This window comes from Salvia splendens, chromosome 4 (genome assembly GCF_004379255.2).
Source record: "Salvia splendens isolate huo1 chromosome 4, SspV2, whole genome shotgun sequence".
NCBI lineage: Eukaryota > Viridiplantae > Streptophyta > Magnoliopsida > Lamiales > Lamiaceae > Salvia > Salvia splendens.
Window position 1 is genome coordinate 9643796 of NC_056035.1, and position 24351 is coordinate 9668146.

The 24351-nt window shown below is 41.7% G+C and overlaps 2 protein-coding genes across 2 annotated transcripts in view; one reads left to right on the top strand and one right to left on the bottom strand.

The window, feature by feature from the left end:
• The window catches only part of LOC121798419 (DEAD-box ATP-dependent RNA helicase 21-like), a 794448-nt gene that overhangs the window by 311315 nt on the left and 458782 nt on the right, over positions 1–24351 (top strand). The gene's annotated exons all lie outside the window — the stretch shown is intronic.
• LOC121798473 lies at positions 14507–22749 on the bottom strand. Its single transcript, XM_042197500.1, has 4 exons — positions 22510–22749; positions 22224–22422; positions 15663–15683; positions 14507–14628 (listed from the first exon to the last, which is right to left on the bottom strand). The coding sequence occupies exons 1-4, from the start codon at positions 22657–22659 to the stop codon at positions 14507–14509; spliced, it is 492 nt and encodes a 163-aa protein (XP_042053434.1). The 5' UTR covers positions 22660–22749.

Here is a 24351-nt window from a genome sequence, read left to right on the forward strand (position 1 = left end):
TCTTTTCTATTTCTGATAATATTAATGCTTAATATTTTCTGAGCATCCCCTAGATCTTTCATGTCAAAATTCTTGCTCAGAGCAGTTTGCACAGCAGTTATAGTCTTCAAGCAGGGACCCATTATTAACATGTCATCCACATACAACAGAAGAAAGACAGGAGCAGCAGTATTCAAGTTTTTAACATACAAGCAAGCATCAAAAGTGCTCCTAACAAAACCTAGATCATGCATGCAAGTATTAAACTTAATATTCCACTGCCTAGGTGACTGTTTCAGACCATACAAAGCTTTCTTGAGCAAACACACATGATTAGGAAACTTAGGATCAACAAAGCCTTCAGGCTGTCTCATGTAAATAGGTTTATCCAAGTCACCATGCAAGAAAGCAGTTTTAACATCCATTTGTTTCAGTTCCCAATCAAAATGAGCACACAAAGTAAGCATCAATCTCACAGTTGTAAATTTAACCACAGGGGCAAAGATCTCAGTGTAATCTACCCCTCTTGTTGAGTAAAACCCTTGGCCACTAATCTGGCCTTATATCTTAAACCCTCTACCTCACTTTTAAGTTTATACAACCACCTGCAATCCACAACAGAGGCACCCAGAGGTAGAGGAACAAGTATCCAAGTATGATTAATTTTCAGAGAGTTCATTTCCTCTAACATGGCTTTATGCCATTCATTCCAGAATTTAGACCTAGTAGCTTGTTTATAAGATTGAGGCTCTTCCCCATCAGCTTCATGAACATTGAAAGCCAAATTGATTAAAGCAACCAAGCCTACATAACCATCATATCTAGCAGGTTTATGAATTTGCCTCCTAGGTCTATCTCTAGATAAGATGTAATCATTTAGATTTGGAGCATCAATAGCATTTTGAATACCAGAGGGAGAATTAAGCACATTCTGGACAGGCATTATAGGAGGATTACAGACAGGACTACCAGGTAAGTCAGCAACATTGTACATATTATCATTTGAGGGCACATTCATATCATTATCTTGTGGACCCCCTTCATTAGGTGTTTCATTAGGAGTATAGATTGGAGTACAGTTCCAATAAGGCTGCTCCACCTCACTTGGAACATCCTGAGGATGTTCCACAGTAGTGGGTGTATTTGTGGACTCCACCTCAATAAGAGGGTCACTGTCCACATTCTGTGGAGCAGGGTTTTCAGCCATTTGCAAGCAAGGGAATTCAGATTCATTGAACACAACATCCCTACTAATAATGACTTTAAACCCTGGCTCATCTCTTAGCCATATCCTATACCCTTTCACACCTTCAGGATATCCCAAAAAAACACCTTTCCTAGACCTTGGTTCTAATTTATCAGTTTTAGTATGCACAAAAGCAGAACAACCAAACACTCTCAGATTAGAAAGATCAAGGGATTTCCCAAAGAACACATACTCAGGACAGAGTCCTTGCAAAGGCACAGAGGGAGATCTATTCACAAGATAAGTTGCAGTCATTAAAGCTTCACCCCAAAATTTCTTGGACAATCCAGACTTATCCAACATACATCTCACTTTATCAAGTAAAGTTCTATTCATCCTCTCAGCCACCCCATTCTGTTGAGGGGTATAAGGGACTGTCTTATGTCTTTTAATGCCATGACAAGCACACAAATCATCAAATTGTTTATTACAAAACTCTAAACCATTGTCAGTTCTGATAACTTTAATCTTATTCCCAGTTTGAGTCTCAATAAAGGTTTTCCAAGTAGTAAATTTTCCAAACACATCATACTTGTGCTTCATAAGAAAACACCATACTTTCCTTGAAAAATCATCAATGATTGACAGAAAATACACAGACCCAGAGTGGGAAGACACAGAGGCAGGGCCCCACACATCCATATGCAAGTATTCCAAGACATTTTTACTAATGTTTGCAGGGACAGGGGTGGGAAAAGAAACCCTATGTTGTTTACCCAAAACACATGTGTCACAGAAAGGCATGTTGCCCATTACATCAGAATCAGACAATATTGCATGTTTTTTCAAAATGTTTAACCCCTTTTCACTCATATGACCTAGCCTATTGTGCCACAGTAACAATTTATCAGAATTTACCACATTAGCACAGGCTTTATCACAAGTAAGAGGCACAGCATTACACACATACAAGCCACATTTTCTCTTTGCCTTAAAAAGACACATAGAACCCTTACAGATCTTCATACTTCCATCTCCCCACTTTCCACTCAGGCCAGAGTGCTCAAGTGCAGTACATGACATCAAATTGTAGCATAATTCAGGCACACAGACAGCCTTTCAGGCAGCAAGAGAACACAGAGTTTTCACACGAGAACCTCAAATCCTTGACTGTCACGAGCAAGGCCGGCTAAGGCTATCCCAGTTCGCAATCACTCGCTTGTGGAGGGCGCAGGGGGTCACTTAGGCAGCACAAAATGCTTGGTGGTCAAGTAATAAGAGATTTTAAAGCAGAGAGCGCAAAGAAAAAAAAAAACAGACAAACACCACGGAAGCAAGAAACACAGTGAAAAACACACCAAGAAACCCAAACCATATCCCACATCGGAGAATGAACAAGAGTTGCAAGCATATAAATGGACTACCCCAACTCCATTAGTATGAGGCCTTTTGGGGAGTACCCCAAGAGCAAAACCGTGAGGGCCTTTGCCCAAAGCGGACAATATCATACTAATGTGGAGTTCGGGTGTGCACCACCAGGAACCCTACAGTGGTATCAGAGCCCTGGTTCAGGGGCTGGGCCTGTGTGGCTCGGGGTTCGGTGGGTTGCGCTTGCAAGTTCTCCGATGTCTCTCCGTGAGCTCGACCAAGACTTGTGGTGACCTGGTGACCTGTAACATGGGGGCACAGACATGTGGTCTTGGTCTGGTGGTCTTGGTTTGAGGGTGGTCTTGGTTTGAGGGGAGGATTGTGGTGAAGCAAACCATATCCCACATCGGAGAATGAACAAGAGTTGCAAGCATATAAATGGACTATCCCGACTACCCCAACTCCATTAGTATGAGGCCTTTTGGGGAGTACCCCAAGAGCAAAACCGTGAGGGCTTTTGCCCAAAGCGGACAATATCATACTAATGTGGAGTTCGGGTGTGCACCACCGATACCCAACATAAAGTTTCATTTATGATTTATGTGTAAGGTACATCCACTCTAACAAAAAGAGAAATGATAAATGTACATAAATTGCTAATCTCCAATTAGATTTTATTAGTAATAATTAGGACATGGTGTCCGTGCACTATGCCTCATCAAAATAGATACTGGTATTAGGATTGGTGCATACGACAAATGAGAGTATGTTTGCAATTATCATTAGAAATTAATAATATTAATAAATAATTGAAAGAAACTACTTTAGTAGCAAAATAAAAACGTGACACCAATAATAGTATAAATTTGACACTTTTTTTTTGTAATTTTCACAATTATCTTCAGTTTTCTTTGGAAATGACGCAAACGTGGCACTATCGTGAGAAACATTATTCTACTACTACTAAGTTTGATATATCTATTTCTATTATCCACATATAAGAAATAGGGTGAATATCACCGGAAGAGAGAGTAAATGGTTTTGAAACATAATCAACACAATTGTATTTGACCTTTCTGCGTTTGTTATTGGCAGATGAACATCTTTTACTTTCCAGTTAATCAACCAATAATAGAACTTAAATTCACTGATTAAGATGGTTGAGTAAAAAACAATTATAGCCACGAATTAAATCACTAAAACTATATTAGTATTGGTATTAGTATTAGTATTAGTATTAGTATTAGTATTAGTATTAGTATTAGCATTAGCACTAGGGTGTAATGATATTTCAACCCACAATTTACACAGTCAGTGACTCAATTGCCTTTCCCCTTTTAATGGTAGTTGAGTGGGGAAGGATCCCCTGCTGTTTTGCAAATCACAGCACAGCCCGCTGTGCATAAAACGCAGGAAATATTGAATGAAACGAGGGATTGTAAGAGCATCTCCAGTGGTTCTGGACATGCAATAGCCCTCCCATAGTCTTGTCACTGCCACATCATCAGCACTAAAATCCTCCTGCCACATCATCTGTACATGCAACTGGACAAGCAACTGGACATGCAATAGGCCAGCGACATCACTCAATTATGAAAAACAAACAATTAACAATCACACAAAATACGGAATTAAATATACGACACATATACGCGAAAATATACTATTTTCATTTAAATTAAAAAGTACATTTAAAAAAATTACATAATTTTAAATAAAAACTAACGTCTTGCAATCCTCTGCGCCCACAACTCTTCAATTAAATCCTTTTGGAGTTGAATATGAGCATCCGTTTGACGCATGTCGGCATGTGCTTGGAGGAGGGCTTCTTCATCGTGAGGTACCCCACCTCGTACGTTGGCGGCGGCGACGCCGTGGCTTGGACCTGCTTCATTATCGTCGTTGGCCCAATTAGTCAGTTGTACACCTTCATCTTTGACAATCATGTTGTGCATGATAATACAAGCGTACATTATATCAGCAATGCAGTCGACATTCCACAAACGCGTTAGTCCCTTAACTGCAGCCCATCGAGCCTGAAGCACACCAAATGCGCGCTCCACGTCCTTTCGAGCCGACTCCTGCCGCGTCGCAAGTAGGCCTTCTTCGCATTTGATCCGCACCGGATCGTCTTCACAAAGACGGACCACCTAGGGTATATCCCATCCCCCAAGTAGTAGCTCATATCATGCTGGTTGCCGTTGGCGACAAAACTGATGGCCGGACCGACGCCCTGGCACTGCTCGTTGAAAAGGGGCGACGAGTTGAGGACGTTTAGGTCGTTGTTCGAACCGGCTATCCCAAAATACGCATGCCAAATCCACAGCCGGTAATCAGCTACGGCGTCGAGGATCATCGTGAGATTCTTTCCCTTGTAGCCGGTCGTGTAGAACCCCTTCCAGGCAGCGGGACAGTTCTTCCACTCCCAATGCATACAATCTATGTTGCCTAACCTTCCCGGGAACCCATGCTGATCCCCGTGCATCCGCAGCAGATCCCAACAATCTTCGGGGGTAGGCTTTCGGAGATACTGATCACTGAATACTTCAATCACGCCCTGACAGAAATACTTCATACATTCAATGGCAGTCGCCTCACCGATGTGGAGGTATTCGTCCCACATGTCTGCCGAAGTCCTGTAGGCCAACTGCCTGGTTGTCGCAGTGCACTTTTGAATAGGGGTGTGGCCGGGTCTGCCAGTCGCATCGTGCCTGAAGCGGAAATACAGATATCGATACTCCAAAGCGTTAACAATACGCATAAACAAGTCCCACCTCATCCTAAAACGACGCCTGAAATGGTTGGCGTTAAAACGCGGCTCCTCTGCGAAGTAATCTGTGAACAGGCGCCGATGTGCAGCTACATGATCACAATCAACCACTTCTCGACGGTGGACAACTGGTCGTGGGCGAGGTACCGCCGGCTGCATATAACTCTGCAGCCATCGATCAACCTCACGGCTCGCATAGGTATCTAGCTCTTCGTTCATCATACGCTCGTACTCATCATCATCCCCACCACGGCCACTGATGGAGTACGGACTAAACAAGCCCAACAGCAGTGACGGCCCATCAGCCCAAAGCCCAAGGAAGAGTATCAGATCGGCATTACCAAAGAGTTCGGCCCCAGCCTACAGCTCGGTAAAAGCCAACCAATCAGTTCGGCATTACCAAAGAGTTCGGCCCCAGCCTACAGCTCGGTAAAAGCCGACCAATCAAGCTCTACTCTCAGACCGGCAAAAGCTGCTCGGCGATAGTTCAGCAGTTCGGTCTCAGTATTTGACCGAACTGGGAGATAGTCAACTCATGTCAGAACCTCCACGATCTCCACTACACCCACGATCTATTTAGTGGTGTCAAGCAGTCATTAACTCATGCAGGATAGTGGGCCCATGCAGGATCGCATGACCTCCACGACATCCACAACCATCATTAGTGGTGACGCAAGCCACGATCTTAGTTCAATGTATAAATAGAACTTAGATCAAATAGATTAGGGGGACTCTCTCGCTTTCGAGAGATCAAATACAAAATAGCAAGTCTGTATTGTAAGCTGTAAGAAAACAGATCAAGCAATACAACTCTGCCCTCATTTCTTCCCGTGGACGTAGATTTACCTCAGTAAATCGAACCACGTAAAATCTCTGTGTCGTGATCTGTATTTTCCTGCATTCACTAACATCAGAAATTCGCGGATTCATCACTGGCGCCGTCTGTGGGAAGCAGGATGAGTTCTTAGTCTTCCCAGCAGCCTGATTTGAATGAGGCTGTCAAGCTGTTCTTGGCTGAGAAGCAGGATGAGTTCTTAGCCTTCCTGCAAAAGAGCCAAGAGCCGAAGACGAAAAGGGTGGATTCTCCTTCCTCCTCCGGACATGAAAGTCACTACCGCAGTAGTGCCGTGTCTTCCGGAAAGAAGAATCCTCAACCCCGACATGTTCCTGTTCCTCCTCGGTACCGGAACCACAGGAGAACTCCATCTCCTCCGTACCTAAGAGATGTCAGTTCGTCTGAAACGAGCTGCAATAAGCCGACGATTGTGAAGTCAAAGCTTCTAAAGAAGATACAAGGCCACAATTCAGCTTAAACAAGCAGTTCGTCTGAAACGAACTGCAATAAGCCAACGATTGTGAGTCCAAGCTTCTAAGGAGGATACAAGACCACAATTCAGCTTAACAAGCAGTCCGTCTGAAACGAACTGCAACAAGCTAACGATTGTGAGTCCAAGCTTCCAAGGAGGATACAAGACCACAATTCAGCTTAACAAGCACTTCGTCTGAAACGAACTGCAATAAGCCAACGATTGTGAAGTCCAAGCTTCTAAAGAGGATACAAGACCACAATTCGGCTTAAAAATCAAGCACTTCGTCTGAAACGAACTGCAACAAAAGTCCGATTCACGCGATAAAACTTGCCTGAATTAGGACAAGGGAAAGTCCGATCCACGCGATAAAACTCGCCGAATTAGGACAAGGGAAAGTCCGATCCCCAAATTAGGACAACGGAAAGTCCGATCCGAGCGATAAAACTCGCCAAATTAGGACACAAGCTTAGTCCGGTCAAAGATGTTTATTTCATCAGACCAAAGACGAGTCCGGTCAAAGATGTTTATTTCATCAGACCAAAGACGAGTCCGGTCAAAGATGTTTATTTCATCCGACCAAAGACGAGTCCGGTCAAAGATGTTTATTTCATCAAACCAAAGACGAGTCCGGTCAAAGATGTTTATTTCATCAGACCAAAGACGAGTCCGGTCAAAGATGTTTATTTCATCAGACCAAAGACGAGTCCGGTCAAAGATGTTTATTTCATCCGACCAAAGACGAGTCCGGTCAAAGATGTTTATTTCATCAAACCAAAGACGAGTCCGGTCAAAGATGTTTATTTCATCAGACCAAAGACGAGTCCGGTCAAAGATGTTTATTTCATCAGACCAAAGACGAGTCCGGTCAAAGATGTTTATTTCATCAGACCAAAGACGAGTCCGGTCAAAGATGTTTATTTCATCAGACCAAAGACGAGTCCGGTCAAAGATGTTTATTTCATCCGACCAAAGACGAGTCCGGTCAAAGATGTTTATTTCATCCGACCAAAGACGAGTCCGGTCAAAGATGTTTATTTCATCAGACCAAAGACGAGTCCGGTCAAAGATGTTTATTTCATCAGACCAAAGACGAGTCCGGTCAAAGATGTTTATTTCATCAGACCAAAGACGAGTCCGATCAAAGATGTTTATTTCATCAGACCAAAGACGAGTCCGGTCAAAGATGTTTATTTCATCAGACCAAAGACGAACATCAACTTACCCCGTACCTTTATCCAGAATGCCGAAGTGACTCGCTTCGCCGAAGTAATTCACTTCGCTTTTCGGGGGGGGTAGTGATGGAGTACGGACTAAACAAGCCCAACAGCAGTGACGGCCCATCAGCCCAAAGCCCAAGGAAGAGTATCAGATCGGCATTACCAAAGAGTTCGGCCCCAGCCTACAGCTCGGTAAAAGCCAACCAATCAGTTCGGCATTACCAAAGAGTTCGGCCCCAGCCTACAGCTCGGTAAAAGCCGACCAATCAAGCTCTACTCTCAGACCGGCAAAAGCTGCTCGGCAATAGTTCAGCAGTTCGGTCTCAGTATTTGACCGAACTGGGAGATAGTCAACTCATGTCAGAACCTCCACGATCTCCACTACACCCACGATCTATTTAGTGGTGTCAAGCAGTCATTAACTCATGCAGGATAGTGGGCCCATGCAGGATCGCATGACCTCCACGACATCCACAACCATCATTAGTGGTGACGCAAGCCACGATCTTAGTTCAATGTATAAATAGAACTTAGATCAAATAGATTAGGGGGACTCTCTCGCTTTCCAGAGATCAAATACAAAATAGCAAGTCTGTATTGTAAGCTGTAAGAAAACAGATCAAGCAATACAACTCTGCCCTCATTTCTTCCCGTGGACGTAGATTTACCTCAGTAAATCGAACCACGTAAAATCTCTGTGTCGTGATCTGTATTTTCCTGCATTCACTAACATCAGAAATTCGCGGATTCATCAGCCACCACCACTACCACCGGCATTACTCATTTCTCGTTGTTGAACTTGTACAGAAATTAAGATAGAGAGAGTACTCGTTAAAACAAGTGGTGCGAATGAAAATGACGTCCAAAGCGCGTATGTATAGTGTTTCGAAAAATTAAAAAAAAATTAAAAATCTGACGCCGGTATGACGCCGATCCGGGGCCGACAATGGCGCCGTGCGGATCGGCATCAGCCCAAGAATCGGCGTGGGCAAGCCGATTTTGACGTCGATTTCGCTGACGCCGACTGCAATGGTTCGGTGTCAGCACTGGCGTCCGTGAAAAATCGGCGTGCCGGTGCCGACGCCGCCATTGGAGATGCTCTAACTTATAAATTTCTTTCATTTTTATTCGTTTTCCCTTTAATTGTCTTTATGCAATTACTAATTCAAACATCATTCTTCCACATGGGCCCACTACACAGAACCTTTATCTCTTCCATTTATTACTAACAGCTACAAACTCATTTGTTTTATTAATATTTACCCGATATGTTATTTAAAATATGTTATATAATTTCTTAAGTATCGTTTTTATGTTGAATAATAGTAGTAATTCTTTAAATATAATAATATTTCTTATTAATAATACTTCTTTTATGATAATATATTTTATATGTATACTCCACTTATAGGCGTAATAATTAACAAAAACTAAGTATTGTAATGTATAAAAATATACTATTATAAAAGAAGCAAATATTTTTCTAAATAAATTATCTTACATGTCAACAATGAATTTATATAGTATCAGTAAAAAACTAGTAGATTAAGTCAAATTATTTTTTACAAATTAAGTACACTGATTTCTATATGATAAAATGTCAATGATGAATATTTATATTAGTAAAAATTTACTAAGTCGTGACTTTTACAAAGTAAAATATAGTCAATAAATTATTCTAAAATGTAAATGACGAAATTCTTGTAAAAAATAATTAGTAATCATGATATATATGATTCTGTGGATAAAACAATTTGTAAAATTTCATCACTATTTACACTTTTGAATAAAACAAATCAATTTTAATATTTAATGATAAAAAGATGAAACCTGTCTTTTATATAAAAATAAGTTTATTTGTATATATATTCAATGGAAGAGATGAAGGTTCTGTGTAGTGGGCCCATGTGGTACAATCCCTGCGTTTCATTCAATATTTCCTGCGTCTTATGCACAGCAGGCAGTGCCGTGATTTGCAAAACAGCAGAGGATCCTTCCCCGTAGTTGAATAGTACCTCACAATATTTATCACAAGCAGTAATATCGCAACCAATATCTTAACTCCATATGGCAATTCATTACTCAATTTGACTGGATCTGGATATTAAGGTGATCTAAAGTCAAAATCAAATAAAATAACCGACTACAGGTTACTTCAATTTTTTCTTCTTCATAATTTCACTGATATAAAATTATAAATTCATAAAACAATTACTCATAAAAGACGAGAGTCATGAATCTAAGAGCGCATAAATTCATTTGATTAGTCATGACTTAATATGACTAAGGGAGTAATCAATTGCTAACTCACTCTCTAGTTGCTAACTACAACTGATTTAAGACCATAGGATTTTAGAAATCTAGTGGTTTAAAATTTACCATGTGTAATTTTCGTTTTTATTAATTAAATTGAAAAAATAAAAAAAAACTATCAAATTAGGGTTTTGGATGAAAATGTCAATATAGTATTTTGAAAATATCAACACAATGCTTTGAGAATGTCAACACATTGCTTATGTCAACACATTACTTTAAGAATGACATTCTACATGTATTATATTCACATATTTTATATAGACATTTGTTGCTGTATGAAATAATTAAAAAAAATTATTTTTTTTTCAAAATTTGACATCGGAACATATGCAAGTGAGATCTCGTTAGAATCCTTACAAAATTATCTTTAATTTGACATATGTTGTGCGAAAAAATAATTTAAATCGAAAAAATTATATGCGTTTTAAAGTTATATGATATTTTTCAAAAGTTAGTTACAACTAATTTATTGTAAATTGACCTTAATACCCTTATTGACGGTTTTTGTTGATCGTATTGATATTTTGGGACTGATGATCTAAGTCTTTGATTTGAATATCTATGGGCTATAATTTAATTATAGTTAACAATTAAGTATTGAATTAGTAATATAAAACTATTTATAAGACTAATATGACAAACAAAAAAAGATAATAAAATATTGAAAATATATAAGTAGTTATTATTCCATCAACTATTCCTTAAATTTACATTGACTCCAACAGTAATTTGTAGACAAATAATGGGTAACGCAACTGCTTTGTTTAGTTGTACTATATTAACTGGCTGGCAAAAAGATATATAAGGAGAGTGGTCACAATATAAACGTTTGATTGTGTTGGGTGAGATTATATCCCAAAACGGAAAGATAGAGGGGGGCAAACAATCATTTTACATCTGTACCACATTATTTTATTTTACTATTTTTATAGTAGTATTTTCATAATATATGGTTGAAGATATGGAACCGTGGTTTGCAATTGTTCAGTTATGTGATAAGAGTAATTAGTAGAATGTCTACATTTTATGGGTGGATAAAGAAAAAAGTGGCCGTTTGAATTGAGTTGGTGAGTTGTACACGCCAAGAAAATCGAGTTGTTCAACTACTGACTTTTGCTGCCAAATCGGAATCTAAAGATATCGTCGCTATCAGATGAATATTGATAAGGATAAACTCCTCCCATCCAGATGACATTTAATTTGTTAACTTTAAATTTAATTAGGATTAACTAGTTTATTTTTCAATATTTCAACTCTATTTTAATCTTTATAAAATTTCTATTTTATACTCCAAATTCAATTTCCATTCACATTGGTGCTTATGTACATATTGGAGTATCATTTTCCGAAGCTAAAATTTGTCTACCTCATTTTACGTAATTCTTCGGCAATGCCATATAGTATATCATTAATGTGATGATGTAAATTTAATCAAGTGATAGGTTTGATGAAATTTTGAAAATTAGTACTCCCTAAAGGTAATAATACTATTTTATAAAGATTATGATGGGTTTGAATATATTATAGAATGTTGGGATACAAATTAAAACTAACCCATTAAAAAAAATTGTTATAAGATTATTTCGAGATAATCTCTAAAGCATTTTAACAACATGTTGTAAATTAATTTGGAAGTGAAACATATGTTATTGTATCCATTTAAAACTTGTGAAAAATAATGTTCAATTCAATTCTGTCGATTGAAAACAAAAAAAACGATTTGAGACATTGCTCAAATGAGGCATTGCTCAAAAAATAATAAAATTTGAGACATCTTCATGTCGACATGTCGTGACGTGGTACTCCATAATGGTCTCGTTCACATACAGCATATATAGTGGGGCGGCCCTGTATATGATGTCGCGGTTCCATCTTAATTCTTAAATGATAGTGCCATAGTGTATTAGTGTAATTGATATTACTAATATATACACACACTTGATGTAATTCTCTGAAAAAAAATAATATTCGCATTACCAGTCCCTCAGCTTGTCATCTGAAGTATTATTTATACTTATTTGTTCATACAAACTTATGTAAAATTAAGATGTTGATGGAAATGAGGATAAAGAATATGTCTGTCTCTATGTGTTGTCTCTCTTTCTATGGTTCTTTCCTCTGCACAGATTCCTTTTTCAATATATTTTCTTCATCTCACCTTTCCTTTCCTTCTCAACCCCACCTCCTATATGTTGGACTTGGACTGGCCCATGCCCATTTCTTTTCACATTTTTTTTTCTCTTCACTTAACTCCTAAACAATTTCATGATTCCTGCATTACTTACTTTATCACCAACTTATAGATAGCAAATTAAACTTGATTTGATGTAGCCATGTAGGTGTAGCTCAATAGGACCAATGGTCCAATATAGATAAAAACAACAAAGCTACTTACCTTTAGAGCATGCGCAGCGGTGGCGTCCGTCGCCACCGCCGTCCGCGCCAGCCGCCGCTGCGCTCGCGCCGCTGGCACGGCGCTGCTCGATGTATCGAGCACGTCCATGCCAGCAGACGCACACGTGGCGGCCTCCCATTCGTCAACGGCTCGACCGTTGTGTTTAAAAAAATTTTATTTTTTTATAAAAAAAATCGGTTTTTTATTAAAAAAACCGATAAAAAATAAAAAAAAAATTAGCCAATAATCACCGCCGCGAGGTCGACATCATCACCGCCGCGAGATCGACATCATCACCGCCGCGCTGAGCACCTACCAATCCATGAACGGTAAGTCGTTCAAATATCTTAAAGTTTGGCAGGAGACGCGGACGCACCCGAAGTATAAGGGAGGCATAACATCCTCCTCTAGCGGCTCCTCCAAACGATCAAGGTCGGTAGCCCTATCCGACTCCGGCTCGGAAGAAGTGGCTAGCCAACTCGCCGGAGCTAACTTGGGTAGCCCCGACGCCGGACCGAGCGGTTCCCAACGCCGCCCCCAAGGAAGGAAGAAGGCGGCGGCCAACCGTCGTCGCGGCTCGACTCCCGAAGCCACTCCCGAAGCCGCTCCCGCTCCCTATGTGCCACCTCCACCCCCGAACAACTCGCTGTGGATGCTCTTAAGCCAACTCAATATGGCCGATAGGTCATCTACGACCCCCACGCAACTTGAAACACACGAGACCATGATAAAAGGTCTCCAAAAACAATTGGGGTTGTTGCCGCCGGATGAGTAGTCTTCCTCGGGTAATATTAGCCAATAATTATGTAATTTTTAATTTTTATTATTTTAATTATGTAATTTTTAATTTTTAGGATTTTAATTATGTCTTTTTTATTTTATTTGTATTTTGTAATATTTATTGTGATTTTTTAATGAATTTTAGTATTATGGAAATGTTTATGTTTAATTGAATATTAAATTAATTGTGTTCGTCCTTGCGGAAGAGCACAGTTGTGGGTGTTGTGCTCTTGCCAGAGAGCAGGCATGAATAGTACCGCCCGGGCCCACAACCGTGCCGCTGGCAAGAGCACGGTTGTGGATGCTCTTACAATGCGTTTGGTCGAGAATCTTGAAATCCTTGAAAGTTATTTGGACCTTACCAATAAATATCATGAGGTAGGTTGTCAACAATGCCAAATTCATGACCGATCATTCAGACTTCCCCCAACAAATTCAGAATTAGATCATATTATACTTGAATTTTGTTAATTGATAATGAGCATTTATTAATTTCAAGTATGGTTAAGTTTTCTGGAATTATAGTTTTAATTTTAATTAAATTTTAGTACTTCCTCCGTCCCTCTGTAGCTGAGTTGTATTCCTTTTTGAATTGTCCTACTATAGCTGAGTCATTTCAAATTTTTTGGCAAAAAGTACTGTACAATCTCTTCATCTCTCTAACTTTTTCCCTTTTTACTTTATTCTTATTTTACTTAACTCATTTAAAACAATTTTTTTAAATTCTCGTGCAGAAAATAAATCTCTACTACAAAAGGACGGAGAGAGTATTAGTTACAAATTTTATTAGTCAATTAGATAAACCAAATACATAAAGTAAAAAGAGTAAATGGGTGAGATCCAAACTCACGGGTGCCATTATCCTAGCGCTTTTATGTTTTCAATTTGATGTATTTCAAAATGAATTAAAATGTGGAGAAGCAAAAGATCTCACATTTCTATACTAAAAATGTTGCCTCTAACATACATTTCAGATTTCATGAAAATATTAGGAGTATATCCTGTTATCAGCTACCGGGAAAGGCCCAAACGTTGAACCATCTGCACACTTCTTCTTCTCTAAGCAAAAACAATAAATGAGTGAAAATTAAAAAACAAAAGCAAATAAAAATAACTGAATTCATTTTGCCTAGCCCACATCAAGGTAAACACTCCACCAAGAGAAAAAAAGGGTGAATTTTATTTTCAAGAAGAGGCATTATGGGATGGATCAAGGTGGAGAAGTAGGGCAGAGCATTTGGGGCATATTTGAAGGTGTTTGGGCAGCAGGTAGTACATTAGGCAGGCCTTGCATCCAGCCACCACCACATTAGTATTATTACTTGATGAATGCCAGAATTTCTGATGTTAGTGAATGCAGGAAAGTACAGATCACGACACCAAGAATTTACGTGGTTCGATTTACTGAAGTAAATCTACGTCCACGGGAAGAAAAGAGGGCAGAGTTGTATTGCTTGATCTGTTTTCTACAGCTTACAAATACAAACTTGCTATATGGTGTTTTATCTCCAGAGAGCTTAACCCTTTTCTATCTGATCTAAGTTCTCTATTTATACATTGAACTAAGATCGTGGCTTGCATCACCACTAATGATGGTTGTGGATGTCGTGGAGGTCATGCATGTAGCGTAGGTCATGGCCTACGATCGTGGCCTGAGTTGACACCACGTGGTAGTGGGTGTGCTGGAAGTTGTGGAAATCCTGTATGGGTCCACTAACTCCTTGTTCGGTCGAATACTGTGACCGAACTGCTTTGGCTGCCGACCTGAGAGTAGAGCTTGATTGGTTGGCTTTTACCGAGCTGTAGGCTGAGGCCGAACTCTTACTGAGACCGAACTGCTTTGGTTGCCGATCTGAGAGTAGAGCTTGATGCCGACCTGAGAGCGTGATGGTTGGTTGGCTTTTACCGAGCTGTAGGCTGAGGCCGAACTCTTTGGTAATGCCGAACTCATACTCTTCCTTGGGCTTTGGGCTGATGGGCCGTCACTGCTGTTGGGCTTGTTTAGTCCGTACCCCATCACTACCCCCCCGAAAGACGAAGTGAATCACTTCGGCGAAGCGAGTCACTTCGGCATTCTGGATAAAGGTACGGGGGAGGCTGACGTCAGGGGACGTGCCTTGCACGTGACTGCATTAAATGCGACAGTAAAATCCGGCCGTTGAATCCTGAAAAGGTGGGATTCGAAACGGTGCGACGATTTTGAAATCTTCGCCGAACCTGATAAATACCTCCTTTCTTCATCATTGAAGCACTTTTGCGACTGCTTCTTCTGCACTCTATCTCCTTTGCGTAAAAATTTCCTTCCGCTTTCAAGAATTTCTTCAGAATTTGCAAAGAGTAAGAACCATGTCTTCTTCTTCTTCTTCCGAGTTAGGTAGCGGTAGGAAAGGCGGTAAGGGGTCTTCTGGCCGGAAAGAGTCCGGGGAGAAGACCGTAGAGTATTTCCATAGTATTTTGAGTAAGGATACTGTGATATCCCTACCCGAACAATACTTTTTTCCTGGGGGGAAGGCGGTGGTACCTGACGGTGATCATAGGGCTGACTCCCCGCCGGAGGGTTACGCCACCGTGTACGAGGCCTGCTTAGAATGCGGGCTTCGTTTCCCTCTTCCCCCTGCCTTTGTAGAGCTGCTAGATTTTTTTCAACTCCCTTTAGGTCAGGTGACTCCGAACTCTTGGAGGCACTTATCGGCTTTTGCTGCCGAACTGCGTAGTCTAGATAAGGATCTGTCTCTGAGGGCAATCCTTAATTTTTTCCAGTTTAAGAGGAAGGGATCTTGGTTTTACTTGGTCCCTTTACAGCCTTTTAGGGCCTTTTGTAAAACCAAATGGCCGAAATGGCAAAATCGCTTCTTTTTTTATAATAGGACCGCGGCTCCTAGTTTTCCCTGGAGAGGGCCGAAGTCCGTTATCCGTCATCCTCGGCCTGAACCGTTGGACGAGCTCGATGGCGAGCTCAACAAGATTCCCATAGTTAGGAAACAATACACGGAGTCTGAGCTCGTCAAGGGCGACGTCGTGTTCGACATCTCGTCTTCGGACGAAGAGGCCGAGGGTGAGGATTTCTCTTTATCTTTATGCTCTACTGCTTTAACGAAGAAAACTAACCTTGTTTTCTTGCTTTTTGGCAGTGTTCATGCTGAATAAGGTTAGCCGCAAATCCTCCGAGCTTAAGGAGCCGGAGAAAGAGAAGGCTACCAGCTCGGCGCCTGATGCCGAGAAGAATCCGAAGAGGCAAAAGACCTCTTCGGGTCCAAAGAAGCCGGAGTCGACTTCGGCAAGTAGGAAGGGGAAGACCCAGAAGCCCCCGAGAGCGCCAGAGAAAGACGTGGTCTTGGCGCCTCCTTCGGAGCATATCTGTGAGCCATTTTTATGGCCCACGGACTTTGCCGAGGTGAATTGTCTTCTTGATTCTTTGGCTTGGCTTCTGTCCTGTATTTTTGGTGCCCTCTGTTGACTTTTTTCCTTATCCATTTTCAGAGGAACGATATGCTCTCCAAGCTCGTCGCCGTCGAGCTCTCCAAAGCGTCCAACGACTATGCTGAGATGCAGAGGAAATTGGCGGCTGCTTGTCACCGGGCCGAGCAGGCTGAGGCAAACTTTGAGAAAGCCAGAGCTGCTAGGATTTCGGCCCAGGATGAAGCTCAGTTTGCCAAAAACCAGCTCGTCATCCAGCGAGAGCAGACGAAACGGAGTGATGCTGCCGCCGTGGTTGCCCAAGGAGAGGGTCTCCGTGCTTTCGTGGAGAAACTCTTTCTGAGCCACCAATTCTCGGCCTTTGTCGGTGATCTGGTAAGGCTAATTACCGATAAGGGCGAGCAGGGGGCCGACGTCGTGCTGCCTCTGTACAGCCGAGAGATAGCAGCTCGGCTTCAGAATCTGCCGCTCCTTGAGGAGCTCGCTTCATCTTCGGTCCTGCTTTCTGCAGACCGAGTCCGGAGTTGTCGAGCTGATCGGGACGAGAACCTGGAGGCTATCTTTGCCTCCGTGGGACCCGTTTCACCCGCTTCGACTTACAACGGAGAGGGTGAGGCCGAGCCGCTGGAGCAGGAGGTCGGCGATAAGCAGGCCGATCAGGAGGCGCGGCAGATCGGCTACGGTGGCGCCGAGCAGGCTGGGGAGAGCAAGGAGGCAGAGGCTGAAGCTGAAGCAGATAAGGAGAAGGAAGCTGAACCTCACCGAGAAGGCGGAGACGAAGCTAGCGAAGTATGATTTCGCCCCCCTTCTCTTAGTTTAGTTTCTTCCTTTATGTAAAATGGCCTTGAAGCCCTCCTTGTATAGAAAGAATTTTTTCTTATGAATGAAAAAAATTCTTCTTTCTGCTCTTGTGTCTTCGTATAGCCTTTCGTACTCTCTTACTCCTGTTGTGGTTTACTACCTGCTCGGTAAGCTGAAATGCCGAACTGACATAGCTGCTTTGTATTCTTAACTCTCAAGGAGCTGGAGGTACTTCACTGGAAGCGGCTGTACTCTTCGGCTTTAGATGAAGCTGAGAAAAGAGCTATAGCTGACCAGATGAAGAATGACGAACTCTTGGCTCGTTCAATGAAGCTGGAGGCCGATAATAGGGACTTAGAGTCCGAAAAGAAGGATCTGGAGGCCGAGCTGAATACCGCCGTGGCTGAGAGGACTGCGTATGAGGATTTCATCAGCAGGCGTGGAGGAATGACCATCTCAGAAGTTCAGGAACGAGTTGACGAACTGTGGGAGGAATATCATGTACTCCGGAGGAACAATGCGCTGGAGAGCTCGGCTTGCCAACAAGTTGTGAAATCATTGCGGCGCTGGGCTTCTCGGTACGACATCGTTCTTTCCCGGCGTCCTCCAATCGAGAGATTCCTTAGGCATTTCCCGCCAACAGATGTTCATACTCCAGCTCAAACCCTTGATTCTCTTGCTCAAAACCGTACTCCAAGTCAGCAACGAACTCTGGAACAGCCGGAAACGTCAAGACGAGAACAGGCTGAAGTTCGTAGAGGAGCTGTGATTATGAGTGAGCAAGATCAACAAATGCTTCGTGAAGAGACTCTTCGCCGCCGAGGTGCTAGGGCTTCCCGGGTTCAGAGAAGAGGTGGCAGGTCGATTAGAGCATCTCGTCGACCTGCTTATTCTGCAGCTGCCTGGAACGCCCGAACTCAGCTTCACGAGGATTTTGTGAATAGATGGCTCAACTTTAGCAACCCTGGACAGTAGAATAGTCCTTTGTAATAGCGTAACGCCATCTTGTAGGGTAGCGGAGTTGTGTGCCGAACAAGATTTGAAAATGAAATTTTGTTTTCGCTTCTAACACTGTGTATTTACAGCTTAGCGAAAAAATTTCATCGTACTTGTCCTCGGTCTTATGAAGTAAACTTCTTTGACCGGACTTGTCTTTGGTCTGATGAAATAAACATCTTTGACCGGACTCGTCTTTGGTCTGATGAAATAAACATCTTTGACCGGACTCGTCTTTGGTCTGATGAAATAAACATCTTTGACCGGACTCGTCTTTGGTCTGATGAAATAAACATCTTTGACCGGACTCGTCTTTGGTCTGATGAAATAAACATCTTTGACCGGACTCGTCTTTGGTCTGATGAAATAAACATCTTTGACCGGACTCGTCTTTGGTCTGATGAAATAAACATCTTTGACCGGACTCGTCTTTGGTCTGATGAAATAAACATCTTTGACCGGACTCGTCTTTGGTCTGATGAAATAAACATCTTTGACCGGACTCGTCTTTGTGTTCTAATTTGGCGATTTTTGTCGCCGGGATCGAACTTTCCCTTGTCCTAATTCGGCGAGTTTTATCGCATGGATCGGACTTTCCCAGTTAACCGAAGTGGTCTTATGCAGTAAACCTCTTTGACTAGACATGGTCGTCCTCGGTCTTATGAGGTAAACTTCTTTGACCGAACTTGGTCGTCCTAATTCGGCGAGGTTTATCGCGTGGATCGGACTTTCCCTTATTGCAGTTCGTTTCAGACGAAGTGCTTATTAAGCTGGATTGTGGTCTTGTATCCTCCTTGGAAGCTTGGACCCACAGTCGTTGGCTTGTTGCAGTCCGTTTCAGACGGACTGCTTGTTAAGCTGAATTGTGGTCTTGTATCCTCCTTGGAAGCTTTGACTCACAATCGTTGGCTTGTTGCAGTTCGTTTCAGACGGACTGCTTGTTTCTTAAGCGGAATTGTGGTCTTGTATCCTCTTTAGAAGCTTTGACTCGCAATCGTGGGCTTATTGCAGCTCGTTTTAGACGAACTGCTTGTTTAAGCTGAATTGTGGTCTTGTATCCTCTTTAGAAGCTTTGACTCACAATCGTGGGCTTATATATGTTCTAAGAAGGGGATCAGCCTTCGAAGAACAAGATACCTCAGTAACATTTGTAAGAGACGACACGCACATAGACAGACAAAACGCACAGATAAAACGCACAGAGACAAACAAAGACCAAGCAAACCAAAGAAAACACATTGACCGAACAGAACTCAAGACTGACTGACCGGACTGTCTCTTACAAATGAAACTTTTTGAGGTTGGAAACGTACCATGTTCGGGGTACTTGTGCTCCTGACACGTTAGTCAATTTGTAAGACCCTTTGCCGAGGACTTCTGACACCCGATATGGACCTTCCCATGTGGGTTCGAGTTCGCCCAGCTTTTCTGCTCGGCTTACTTCGTTGTTTCTCGAGACGAGATCTCCCACTTGAAATTGCAGCTTTTTCACCCTTTGGTTATAATACCGGGCTACTTGCTCCTTGTACTTGGCTGCTTTTATGCAGGCCAATTCTCTTCTTTCTTCGGCAAGATCTAGTTCGGCTCTCAGTCCGTCACCATTCATTTCTGAGGAGAAATTGAGTTCGGGGACTGGGTATGCCGATCTAAACCGGAATCACGGCTTCAGTGCCGTACACCATCGAGTTCGGCTCCGGTGTGACTTCGGTCATTTCGCCTGCCTCTGACTCCGGCTGCTGTGATTGCTATGCTTGATGGTGCCGAGCTGATTGCTCGGCACTTTTAAGCGCAATCTGCAAACTCTTGCTCTTTTTTGATCACCTCGGATGACCGCTATCCCTCCTTTAGGGGGGAAGGTGTTCGGCGAGGATGCCTCTGATCGCTATGATCGGGCTTCTTTTCGTCTCCTCTAGATGAGCTGTCTAAAGACCGTTTTCGACGGTCTGCCTCATCGGCTCGGGAGAACTGGTCCGCAATGTCCCACATCTCTTGAGCTGTTTGCGGACTGCATTCCACGAGCTTTCTGTAGAGAGCTCCGGGCAGGATTCCATTTTGGAATGCCGAAATGACAAGTAGATCATTGAGATTATCTACTTGTAGGCATTCCTTATGGAATCTCGTCAGGAAGTCGCTGATCTTTTCGTCGCGACCTTGACGTATAGAAAGCAGCTGAGCCGAAGTAATCCGGGCTTCCGCTTTCTGAAAGAACCTCCTGTGGAAAGCATCCATTAGATCTCGGTAGGATCTAATGCTGCCTTGAGGAAGGCTGTCGAACCACCTTCTGGCGTTCCCGATGAGCAGCTCGGGGAACAGCTTGCACATATGGACCTCATTGAGACTCTGGTTCGCCATATTATACTGATAGCGTCCCAGGAAGTCATGAGGATCCACCAACCCGTCATAAGTCATTGACGGAGTTCGGTAGTTCTGTGGCAAGGAAGTTCGGGTGATATCGTCCGAGAACGGAGTCTTCAATGCTCCGTACATGGCGAACCCTGACACCTCTTCGGTATGGAGGAGATGGAGTTCTCCTGTGATTCCGGTACCGAGGAGGAACAGGAACATGTCGGGGTTGAGGATTCTTCTTCCTGGAAGACACGGTACTACTGCGGTAGTGACTTTCATGTCTGGACGAGGAAGGAGAATCTACCGTTTTCGTCTTCGGCTGTTGGCTCTTTTGCAGGAAGGCTAAGAACTCATCCTGCTTCTCAGCCAAGAACAGCTTGACAGCCTCATTCAAATCAGGCTGCTGGGAAGACTCGGTGTGTGGACCTTTCGAGCGGCTTGTTCCTTCATCGTGAAAACTGGAAGTAGATGTCTCCCGAGGCTGTTTTCCGGACCTGCGGGCTGGATTAGCTTCCTTATGGTTTTCACGAACGGTATTACGGGTAGTATGTGATCTGGTATGCATTTTTTTTGGGGTGGAAAAAGGGTCAAAAATTCGCTTTATTACAAATTTGGTTCTCTGTTTCCCACAGACGGCGCCAGTGATGAATGCCAGAATTTCTGATGTTAGTGAATGCAGGAAAGTACAGATCACGACACCAAGAATTTACGTGGTTCGATTTACTGAAGTAAATCTACGTCCACGGGAAGAAAAGAGGGCAGAGTTGTATTGCTTGATCTGTTTTCTACAGCTTACAAATACAAACTTGCTATATGGTGTTTTATCTCCAGAGAGCTTAACCCTTTTCTATCTGATCTAAGTTCTCTATTTATACATTGAACTAAGATCGTGGCTTGCATCACCACTAATGATGGTTGTGGATGTCGTGGAGGTCATGCATGTAGCGTAGGTCATGGCCTACGATCGTGGCCTGAGTTGACACCACGTGGTAGTGGGTGTGCTGGAAGTTGTGGAAATCCTGTATGGGTCCACTAACTCCTTGTTCGGTCGAATACTGTGACCGAACTGCTTTGGCTGCCGACCTGAGAGTAGAGCTTGATTGGTTGGCTTTTACCGAGCTGTAGGCTGAGGCCGAACTCTTACTGAGACCGAACTGCTTTGGTTGCCGATCTGAGAGTAGAGCTTGATGCCGACCTGAGAGCGTGATGGTTGGTTGGCTTTTACCGAGCTGTAGGCTGAGGCCGAACTCTTTGGTAATGCCGAACTCATACTCTTCCTTGGGCTTTGGGCTGATGGGCCGTCACTGCTGTTGGGCTTGTTTAGTCCGTACCCCATCATTACTATTCTCACTCTTTTCTTTTTCTTCATCACAACAATTTTCTTGATTTTTTATACTACTACATTGCTCCCTTGATGAAGAAGGCGATGACCACCCCTCGCTGTCGTACGAGCTGCTGTCCTCCTCCGAGTACTCTACCGTCCGTGGATCCTCCGTCGCCTTCATGCCCGTCTTCCAGTTTATGTAGTATATCTCACCGCTCTGTTATTATTCAATTCAACAATATTAATTTAATTATTTTTTTTTTGAAATAAATTTAGAAAAAATCACAAACAAGATTGTTGCTACCTTTAAATCAAGGCATTGCTCCCAATGCAAAGGGAGGGCCCTGCCTTCTGAATTCAGTTCCAACGTCTCTGCCGCCGGCACAGCTAATTGGTGGTTCAAGGAGCAGTTTTGCAAGGATCTCTCAATAGTAGCCATGTTTGGAGTTGCCATTTATTTTTTTTGTTTTTTGTTCTGCGCCACCTAAAAAATCTAATAAAGAAAACTGAAATTTGCAGAAACAGGAAGGGTGTGGGAGAGAGATTGATGAAAAATCATAGGAATTGTGTCGTGAAAAAGAGTGGAATTGTGAAAGGAGCGTGAGATATCATATCTTGAAAAGAATCAAAACCAGGTAGGCGTAGGGCACTACCCCATTTCTAACTTTTTTGTCTCCCATAATCATTCAATATTTTACTCCACGTGAAAATTAAAATACATAAAATAAAACTTTGCAGTTATTTAATTTTTATTCCGTTATTAACTATTAGAGGTATTAATATTTAATATAACTACTATTTTATGTTGAAATATTGATTTAGATGTTCAAACAAATTCAAAATCAATTGACCCACTAAAAATCTAAAATCATAAATGGATTAATTTGAACTATTTTTATCAATCAATATTTTTATTACTAATACATTCCACATCCTCCACCCGGTGGCGGGGCAAGGGGGCAGCCGTTTGAATGTTACTATATATTATATAGGGATATTGGTCTCTAAAATCATAAACTTCGCCTAAAATTTGATATTTCCCATGAACTTTAAATTGGTTTATAATATCACCAAATTTGCATTTTGTTTGGTATTTCCCAAACTCACTCAAATAAGATATATTAATCAAAATCTTATTTTACGTAGGCAACCGTAATACGTTTTATGATATTTTAAACCACTTTTTAAGTTCATAACATGTAGGATAAAAAGTTACGTTGAAAACCACATTGATTTAATTGTGTCAAGTATGATAAAAATGCCCCGTAAGTTAGTCAAATATAGTAATAGACATGCCGTGGGAAATACCAAACAAAATGCAAAGTTTGTGATATTATAGACCAATTTCAAAGTTCATAGGAAATACCAAATTTTAGACAAAGTTTATGGTTTTATGGACCAAATTTCCCTATTATATATGTATGCATCATTAGCAACAATAGTAGCTGGCGCAGTTGGCGTGGAATTGAGCCACTGATTCGTGTGATACTAAGTTCGATACCTGTTGACCTGCTGCTGCATACTTATTCTCCTGACTGATGCTTAAATTTTGGATTCGTATATGTAATTCTGGTTGATTTTTATCTTATTCATTTAGAGTATTACTGATTTTCTCACATTACTATTTTTATTGATTTTCTCTCTAGTAATTTTCCATAAACGGTTTAAAATTTGTATTCATAACAAAATGATATTTAAAATTTAAGAATAAAAACAGTTCTATAGACATGTAAATATATAATACTGTATAATATTAGTAAAATTAATATCAATGCTATGCTCTAAAAAATATATTCATATTTTTCTTATTATCAATTTCCCACGTACAACTTTTTCTATAGCTTATCTTTGAGTTGTTTCTAAACACTGAACATACTCAATACATTTTAATACTCCCTCCGTTCACGAAAAAAGTCTCATTTTGTCATTTTGGAATATACACAAAACATAGTTCCATTTATAAAAATGGAAAATTTTCATCTCATACTTTACCTCTTTTTCTCTCATATCTCTTACTTTATCCACATTTTTATACATTCTCTCTCTTATTTTACCATTTTCTCATTAAAACTCGTACCGTCTATAAATGAGACTATTTTGTATGGACGGAGGGAATAGTTGTTTGTCGCTCCCATCTAGAAAACAT

What these genes read in the sequence shown, in the direction of transcription:
- LOC121798473 (XM_042197500.1), bottom strand. Translation starts at nt 22,659, where the DNA reads ATGGCAACTCCAAACATGGCTACTATTGAGAGATCCTTGCAAAACTGC. An exon ending in AGCAATGCCTTGATTTAAAG is followed by an intron (nt 22,423 to 22,509) that starts GTAGCAACAATC and finishes GAATAATAACAG; the next exon opens with AGCGGTGAGATATACTACAT. An exon ending in AGAAGAAGAAGACATGGTTC is followed by an intron (nt 14,629 to 15,662) that starts TTACTCTTTGCA and finishes ATAATACTAATG; the next exon opens with TGGTGGTGGCTGGATGCAAG.